This window comes from Chinchilla lanigera, unplaced genomic scaffold (genome assembly GCF_000276665.1).
Source record: "Chinchilla lanigera isolate Chin_1 unplaced genomic scaffold, ChiLan1.0 scaffold00001, whole genome shotgun sequence".
In the NCBI taxonomy this organism is placed as follows: Eukaryota; Metazoa; Chordata; class Mammalia; order Rodentia; family Chinchillidae; genus Chinchilla; species Chinchilla lanigera.
In genome coordinates, this window is record NW_004955402.1 from 43,410,790 (window position 1) to 43,419,897 (window position 9,108).

Here is a 9,108-nt window from a genome sequence, read left to right on the forward strand (position 1 = left end):
GGCGCCAAGGCGGCCGAGGGCGGGGAGCGGCTGAAGGAGAGGAGGGGCGAGTCCTGCAGCTTCATGGACGACACCTCCAGCTTCTCCTGGCGCCGCCACTTGGCCCGTCGGTTCTGGAACCACACCTGCGGGGGAAGCACAGCGGCCGTCGGGCTGCGGCGAGGCTGGGGCTGCGTCCGGGCCCCTGCGCCAGGGCAGCCGGGCAGCCTGACTGCCCCACCGACATACAACCCGGCCGCACTCTACCGAGGCGCGAGAGGGGCTCGGACTTTGCTTTCTTTCACTCCCTCCGGCTCCCCTCGTCTCAGTCTTTCCTTCCACCCCGTTTCTTTTCTTATCTGCTGCCTCCCTTTTGTCCTCCCTCCTTTCTTGCCTGCCTCAGTCTCTTTGTCCCCTCTCTCAGAGGCTTCCCACCCTCTCCCCTGTTTCTCTCACCCTGGACAGCTGTTAGGTCTCCACCTCCTGACAGGAGCAAGTGCTCAGGAAAAAAGTGAATTTAGCTCCGCAGTCAGCCCACAGGACCTTGAAACAAGCTGACACTTCAGCCTTTGATTCCTTTCTCCGTGGCATAGGTCTCAGTTGCTGTATTTTGGTCTTGGACTATCTGTGTGGTATCTACGCCTTTTCCTCTGTCACAGACATACATATAAATACTGGCAACCTCAGACGTTAAAATACAGCTATTTCCAGGGATCACTGGTATTAATGCTAGGTAGAAACACGTGGGCTTATTTTACCCAAACATATTTCAGCTGCTGCTTTAGTAAGTTGTTTGTCTTGCCTATAAGTTACTTTCAAAGATTACCATCCTTAGGGGCTGTTGTATTTATTTTTATTTGTGGAGTTAGTTTTGACACTATCCTCTTGACATGAGTCCTTGCCAAGACTTTACTGGTGTCTTCCAATGAATCTTCCACTACTGACTTGATAAAAGTGCAGAAGGGGTGTAAGAAATGTTTCACCACCAAGTTGTACTCTTACAAGCAGGACGGAAAGAGTTGGCTTCGGTTAGTTGAGAACATGAAAGAATTTTGGCAAATCTAGTGGCTTCCATGTTATATGAAGGGCAGGGTGGGGGGAGTTGCCATCCCAGAAGGGAGAAATTAGTTTTGCCAGTGAGGGAAATGGGGGCAACCCTGTAGGGTGAATGAGAAACAGTAACTCAGCACCTGAGCAGAGCAACACAGGTGTGTGTGAGGCCCCAATTTGGGAGAAAACAAAAAACGTAACTGCTCCTGCCCCTCTCCCACAAAAATGCTGTCAGCATAGCCAAGACCCCAAACCACAGCAACAGCTTTGGGTGTGCTGATGATAGAAAAGAAAGAAAAAGAAGACTTGGGTGTGGGCTCCCATCCCTAGGGCAGCCCTGCCTTCCCTCTCCATCCCCAGCCTCCTCTGCTCTGGCCCTCATGTCCAGTAGCCAAGTTCTCAGGGCTGCAGCTGGAGACAGTTGGCTGCTGGACCGCTGTCCTGCTGCCCGGCTGCCCTGGTGGAAGGCACCCCACCTAGTCCTCCCACAGCATGATACTCATGCTTTAAGAACAGCTGCGTGCTGGGCACCCCCGCGGTCACTGAGCAGCCACAGGCACTGTTCTCAAGAATTTCACGATTTAGAGGCAAAGCCAAACCCCTGAGCATGAAGGAAGGTGGGCCAGGTAGGAAGGGGGCCTGCATCCTGTAGGCCACTGCAAGTCCCTGCCCTGCCTCTTTCTTCATCTTTCTCTTGTATGTTCCCCTCTTCCTCTCCATCCTCCTTTCCCTAGAAAGCAGATGTTAAAGTTCCCCCTCCTTCAATGAAATCATTTGTCACTTTACTGCTTCAAATTTGGAGCCATGAACTGTCCTTGCTAGGTAATCTCAAGTCACATCAGGGAACTATTTTTTAAAACCATGACTTTTACTCATCGCTTTCAACCCTTACCCTAGGCAGAAGAGACAAAAGACAAGAGCTTGCCCCATTTTCCTTTCAGTCACAGCTAAATGTGCCCAAACACCTGAGTGTCCCGACTTCCTGGAAACCTCATTTATTAGACGCACACAAAAGTCCCATTTGAGTTTCACTGCCTTTCAGATGCACTGAAATGTGTTCCCAGTGTCTCCCCTGTAAACTCGCCCAATTTGGAAATCCTCCCAGATTTTTCACAGATGACTAGCAAATATTTAAGGCTTTCAAATATTTTAATGATCAGGGATTAAAGATAATTCAGCTTTAATTAAAGTGAAAACCCCTTTACAATAAAAAGAAAAGGCCTCTGCACCGCGAAATTTGGTTGGACAGAAACCAGGGAAAGAAAAGTTAGTTTCTTAACTAAATCCACGAAGAGTTTTCAATTGCGAGGGACCGAGCCCCTGGCCTTAGACTGGGCTTTGGTTTTCAGCAGTGTTCGGAGCTAGTGATTCGGGTGGCGGTCTGGGTCCCCAATCCAGTGACCCTCCAGCCACTGCCTAAATGCCCTTTCCGCTCTGCACCCCCTTCGAGGACTGGATCATACTATAAACTTCGACTAGACTCTCCGAAGGGTGGTGAGTGGGGAAGGTCTGTGACGCTCCGATGGGGTTGTGCTTATGCCAAACCCAGGAAGCACCAGAGTGAATTCAAGGACGCCCGCGAATTCAGAGGAGCGCTGACTGTTTTAGGCCTCGGGCACTCTCCAGTTCCCTTCCCTCCAGCCGGGCGCTTTACCTGCACCCGGACCTCGGGTAGGTTGACTTTGCCGGCCAGCTCCTCGCGGCTGTACACGTCGGGTTAGTGGGACTTCTCGAACGCGCGCTCCAGCTCGTGCAGCTGGTACGTGGTGAAAGTCGTGCGGTTCCTCCGGTGCTTCTTCTTGGGCTGTTCCTCCTCCGACAGCTTAGCGTCGCCGGCAGCTGGCCCGACAGGGGCTGGCCCAACGGGGAGCCCTGGGCTAGGACGTGCCTCTCCGGGATCCTTGGGGCAATAGGGGCGAGAGGCTGGGGCGACGAGGCCCCACGGTGTCAGAGGTACGGGCCTACTCTGACGCCCTACAGTCCCTGGCCAGCTCCCTTGAGGCTAAAGCTGGCCTTGGGAAGTCAGGGATGGAAGCAGCAAGGTAGCCCCAAGCTTTCTCTGAACTTAAGTTGGGAGCTCCCGCCACAGATGGTATCCCCAAACCCTTTGCCCAGTTGCCTTAGTAAAGGTTAAAGAGGGAAGCTCTCCACTTGCAGGACGCTCCTAGGGCCTTACAGCAGAGGGAAGCGCGCACTCACCTTCGTACTCCGGGACCGGCGCTGGGGCTGGCAGGGGCGAGGGCCCCTCGCTTCCCCCGGGGGCCTTGGGGCAGGCGGGCCGCGCGCCCAGCCTTCTCTCCCTGTCCTTCGCACCCCTGGCGCCCCGCTCCACCGGGAAGGTGCCAAGGATCGCGTCGTCTTTAGTAAACCCCAGGATGGCCTCGATACTGTGCAGCCGCGAGGTGCTCCCACCCGGGCTGCGGAGCAAGTGGCCGGCGAGCGAGAAGCTCCCCTCGGCCATGGCAGGTGCGCAGCCGGGCAGGTGCATGGGGAACGCCAGGAGGTGGGCGGGCGCTTTGATCTAGAAGAGGCTCGAAGCCGGCTCTTTGCAAGTGTACGTCAAGGTAGTCGCACTTCTTGAAAATGCGCAACCAGGCAGGTTCTACCCAAGGTCAAGCTCCGCGGCAACCCCACCAGGCTGCGCGGGCTGGAGGTGGGCGAACGCTCGGCCCACGCCACTCGGTCGCTGCAGGAGGTGTAAGTTCGGCGGAGGAGCTGCGGCTCGGGCGCTAGGGCTCGGAGCCCTCGGGTACAGGGCCCCTCCTCTCTCAACCCGGACCCATTCCCTTTTCTAGGCTCCTCCCCACGCAGAGGGGCGGGTCTTTCTCCCGCCAGCCTGGGGTCCTAGCCCAGCCACCCCGAGGCCGGCACTGGGGACATACCACCTCCCACCTCTCGATCCGTTTTAAACCCAACCCCAGCTCACTTCCCCGCTCCCGCTCACCTAGGCTTGCCCGGCGCCCCTTGGAAGCGTGCAGACCCAGCCAGGCTTCCCAGCTGCTTCCCAGCTTCCCAGTTGGAAGTCAGCCCACGCTCCTCCCAGTTTGGACTTCCCGCTCCCTTCCCCTCTTTCTCACCCCCACCGGGACTCCTCTGTGGTCTCCCTGGCCGAAGTCCTAGACATCGGGGTTCTTTTTGCCTGTCTAAATCTGTTTTAACTTCTCCCTGTACCCTCGGACTTGTGCGCAGCAGCCTGCTTCAGTCCAGCGCGACCCTTCGGAGGCGGTGGGGCCATCTGTGCCCTCGGGTCTAAGTGACCTCAAGTGCTGGCGGTGACACGCTGCGGGGCTCAGGCCCTGCCTCCCACGGACTGCCCTGCAGGAAGCGCAGGGTCCGTCACAGGTGTGGAGGACGTCTCCTACCCCCTCCCCCAACACCTCCCCAGGCCAAGGAGATGACCCAAAGCTGACGGGAAGACCTTCTCTAGGCAGAAGCCTCACACTTCCCCCTGGTTACCGCCTAATCCGCTTGCGTTTCTCCCCCCAAGGGGGAGAGAAGCCTTGAGGCTTCTGTGACCCAGAGGACTCAAAGGCTGAGCAGAAAGATGATTTGCGAGGGCAAGTGCGTTTTTCACGTCCTGTGGTGCTGATGGACCAAGGCACTGTGACCGCCGCACCCCTCAAATCCGAGGCCAAGATCCGAAGAGAGCGCCGGGCCTCCTGTGAACTGTGAGCTGGAAATGTGAATTAAAACGCTTTCTGTTAGAAGCCCGAGGACGTGAAGAACCACAGTCCCAAATGCTGTTGATAGGCGCTCCGATCTCCACTAAAGAGGCCTCTTCTTTATCCCTCCTTTTTGTTTCTTCCTGTCTACATCCAGCCTAGGGTTACCCCCTCCCTTCTGTTTGCTCAGCCTTTTGCTGGGAGAGGTCGTGGGCAGCGTACAATTAAGGAAAGACCAGTGAGTTGGCCTTGAGGAGTTGAACGTCCAGTCTGTGAGACATGACAAAGGAATAAACAGAGGGAAAACACATCTCCTTGGATATGGGGGCTAGAGGGTAGTTCATTACACTAATAGCTCTTTTTAAAGAAAATTATTAAAAGGAAAATTGAAACTGCAAACATGAGTGTGCAGTGAGTCGAAATTGAGTCACTCAGGTCAAAATATTTAACTTGAAGCAAAAGCTAAGTTAATGCAGATTAATCACCTGTATGGTTTTCAGAACACTTTACCCTCCGATCCTCACAGCTTTGTGAGGTGAGCATGGATCTGTTAGTTTCTGGCTAGAAGAAAAAACTGAGGCTCAAAGTATAACCGTTAGGAAGTGAAGGAGCCAGGACCAGAACTCAGACCAGCTGTCTCCTTGTCCAGTGCTCTCTGGCTGCAGCTCAGGAGTAACTGCTATTGTAGAGTGTGATATTTTTGAAGAGTCAGCGCACATCTCAGCCTGAAGTCCCTGGAAGTCTTCCCCAGGGGCCCCGGCATTCTCCATCTAAGAGGTGGCTGCACTGCAGCTGTCCCTTGGGGGCACTCTGGAGAGTGGCCTGGGGCCTGCTGTCAGAAGAGGCTTGCAAGCCCTGAGGGGCGCCCCCAAAGACCAAAAGAAACCTGCCTTTCTGGGCTGCCCAGGTGCTGTCCAGGGCACTGCCCCTGCAAATGGCCTGGGGGCATCCTGGGAAGACTTTAATGCCACTTGCATGGACCCCAGTTGGAGGAGCTGAGGTGACCAGAGGCAGCTGGGGGGATGATGCATTGCTACTTGTTGTTTCCTGTTTCCTCTCTGAGAATGCTTTTTATGTAAACTTCCCCGGTATTAAATTGATCTCTATAATCTTCCCTAGAAGAAGATCGGCAGCATTTTCCTAAGCTCTTGCCTGCACAATGCTAAGGAGTTTATGGCCTTGTTTTCCAAAGTTAATTCCCTCTGGGACTGCCTGACTCTCTCCCTAATAGGTCCAGGTGAGGTGAACTTTTATTTACTGTTTATTTCAGGGTCTCGAGAGAAAAGCAGAAAAGACTCCCAACAGCCACTGAGGGCCAGCCAGGCAGAGGAGAACAGGGGGAGCTTTTGTGCAAGACATAAAGAGCCAGTCAATACCATTGTGGGCAAGGTGGAGGGTACTCCAAGCAATCAGCCGGGGGTCATTGTTAGGGGCTAATCTACGTGTGTATTTCCCAAGAACTCGATTAGGGGAGATGAATGGACTGGGCCATGTCCCTAATTCTTCGAGATCCAAGCTGCGTTTTTCCAGCAGTTACACCAATTCATAATCAACCCTGCTTCTGCAAAGTAGGGAGCCTGGCTTCTGAACTCCACCTCTGTTTAATTCATTAATTCATTAGATGGATCAAAGAAAACTCCCTCCCCGTAGCCCCGCCCCCCAGCTAACCTTCAACACAGAGCCCCATTAAACGTGGCACAGTTAGAGACACACATTTCCAGAAGTGCAGAAGTGCTATAGAGTGGTTCTGTTACTTTGGATGTAGGCAAGAAGTCCAATTTCTGGAAGTAATGTAGAGGGGCTGTTTACCCCACCATATTTTTAGGAGAGATGGACATCTGTAGGGAGATGCCAATGAATCAATGCCAACTGGCCATAATCTCTAGTAATGTTATCTCTTAGCAGTTTTATGTTTAGGTGAAAAATATCTTCTCAAGGGCCTATGGGATGTGACTTCATAGAATGTGTAAAACAACTTGATCATCTGCCTGAAGATTATCCCTTTAGTAGGTGGGTTTTAGTCCAGGAACATCCATTCCTGTGTCATATCACACTCGAGAACCACTTCCTATTACTATCTGATACGTGCTCAGGGAAGATAGCTTAAGTTTAGTTTTAGGTAAAGCAAAACACAATTTGTACAATCTATCTATATCTATATATCTTAATTCATAAAATATATATGTACATACTAAAATTTAATAGATTTAACTGAAGAGTTAAATACATGATAAGAGCTATGATTTATTGCATACTAGCAGTTGTATGCCATCTCTTTTGAGTTCTTTACATGGATTATCTAATTTAGTCCTTACAATAATGCTGTGAGATAAGCACTATTATTACCCACTTTCCTGATGAGGAAACAGAGGCACAGACAGGGTAAGTCACTTGTCCAAGGTCACACAGCTGATTTCAATTGGTACTAGGACTTGACCTGGGGATTTTATTCATCTCTGTAATGATCTAGCCACCATATGCACCACTTGCCAATGTGGTATGTGTACATATATGTGCCTGTTAGTTTTCCAGTGGCTGTAAGAGAACTAGCAGATAAGGAAAACTTGAGACTCAAGGAATATGGGAATAATATAGTTCAGAGTAATGTGGGAGTGAGGAAGGTATGATGAATAGTCTATAATGTATTGTCAGTCGAACTGATGACAGACATACTGAAAAGTAATAAGTTAAGGGTACCATTCAACTGTCCAAGAGCATCTTACGAAGTTTAGGGAATTCTCTCTGTCCCCAGAGTTCCAAATCACTTGCAGTGGTTCATGACCGTATACACTAAGCATCTAAATTATGTTTTAAGTATTTGCTTCTGATGCTATGAATTCTCCCCTGTATAGGTTGATTGTCCCTTATCTGAAATACATACTTGAAACAAGAAATGTTTTAGATTTTGGATTTTGTTTTCTGCCTTTTAGAATATTTGTGTGTAGCTAATGAGCTATTCTGGGGAAGCGGGCCGAAGTCTAAACATGAAATTCATTTGTATTTCATATACATCTTACATATAGTCCTGAAGTTATTTTAATGCAGTAGTTTAAATGAGCCTGCATTTTGACTGCACCTTGTCACATGAAGTCAGGTGTGGCATTTTTAACTTGTAGCATCATGTTGTCACTCAAAGTTTCAGATTTGCAGCGCTTGAGATTTCAGATTTTTGGACCAAGGGTGCTCCACTTGTATTGTACATTCTGTGTCATGGACATACAATAAAGTTGCTAACAATAGTTTCAAATAATTCAGTAGTTTAAATTCTCTTTTTATTTTTTATTTTTATTTTATTTTATTTTATTTTTTTGGTTTTTCTCCGGTACCAGGAACTGAACTCACGACCTTGCGCTTGCCAGGCAGGCGCTTTTGCCGCTGAGCTAAATCCCCAGCCCCTCTCTTTTTAATACTGACAAATTGAGTTCAAAGATGAAATACACTCTTGTTTGTTTATCTTTCACTAGAAAACCTTCCTAATGGATGAAATGTTTTGTGCTTGAAGCACTAGCGAAGATACATATTAAAAGTTCTTAGAGGTGCTTATCAGAAACTCCATTTTTTATGCATAGGCAACTAATAACGAATATTCTTGGCTGCTTTCATAAACATATGACCTTGGCACAGATGATAAACAAGCTTCCTATAACCCGGCTTACTATTCAACATGACAGAACATTCCCTAGTATTTTCAAACTAAGTTGAATTAAATGTTGGTATAAGCATATTGTAGGGAAAAGCCCAACCACATAATTATTTCACAGATACCATCAGTTAATGATTGGTGACTATCTTGTGCTATTCTCTCTTGTTTAGCCCCTAACTTTCTTTTGTAGGAGAAGAGATGTGGACACAGAGAAATTAAGTGATTTGCGAAGATGAGACAGAAAACTTGTGGTCAGGCTTTGACGGAATTCCTGGGAGGCCTCTCTGGCTTCGCGGCACCTTGTTCCCTCCTTGGACTCCCAGACTCTCACACTCACATGTCCCATGCTCCTCCTTAGGGCGGGTCTGTGCATGAGTCCCAGAAGACTCTGTCTGTTGTGCAAACACAATGAAGATATTCTTCACGCTACTTCCCCATCCTTTACCAACACAATTATTTTGGTCCTGAGCTTGCTTTCACAACTGATGCAAGTCCAAGTAGCCTCTGTGTAATTAAAAAACATTCCTTGGCATAGATTTGCAGGGCATTTTGGCAAGCGATTTGTATTCCTTCCTATCCATTGGTATGTTGGAACCCGTTCTGACTGGCTTGTGAGAGCCGATGATTAGCATCTGGCCCAGATCTGAGGTCAATGAGTCACATTAGTAGCTTGAAATAGGGGCACTAGGAGTATTTCCATCACAGAAATTGGTAAACCCTAAAAATCAGGATCCCCTTTCATTAATGGCTTTTAAACATTTGCTAGAATATCTT

At 49.5% G+C, this 9,108-nt stretch overlaps 1 protein-coding gene across 1 annotated transcript in view; it reads right to left on the reverse strand.

Moving 5' to 3' along the window:
* Nucleotides 1-3,908, reverse strand: part of Rax (retina and anterior neural fold homeobox) — a 5,765-nt gene extending 1,857 nt beyond the window's left edge. Inside the window, 3 exon segments of the mRNA XM_005373175.2 lie at nt 6-125; nt 2,684-2,952; nt 3,229-3,908. Coding sequence (XP_005373232.1) covers nt 6-125; nt 2,684-2,952; nt 3,229-3,517 — 678 coding nt within the window. The 5' untranslated portion in view covers nt 3,518-3,908.
* Between the last annotated feature and the right edge of the window lie 5,200 nt (nt 3,909-9,108).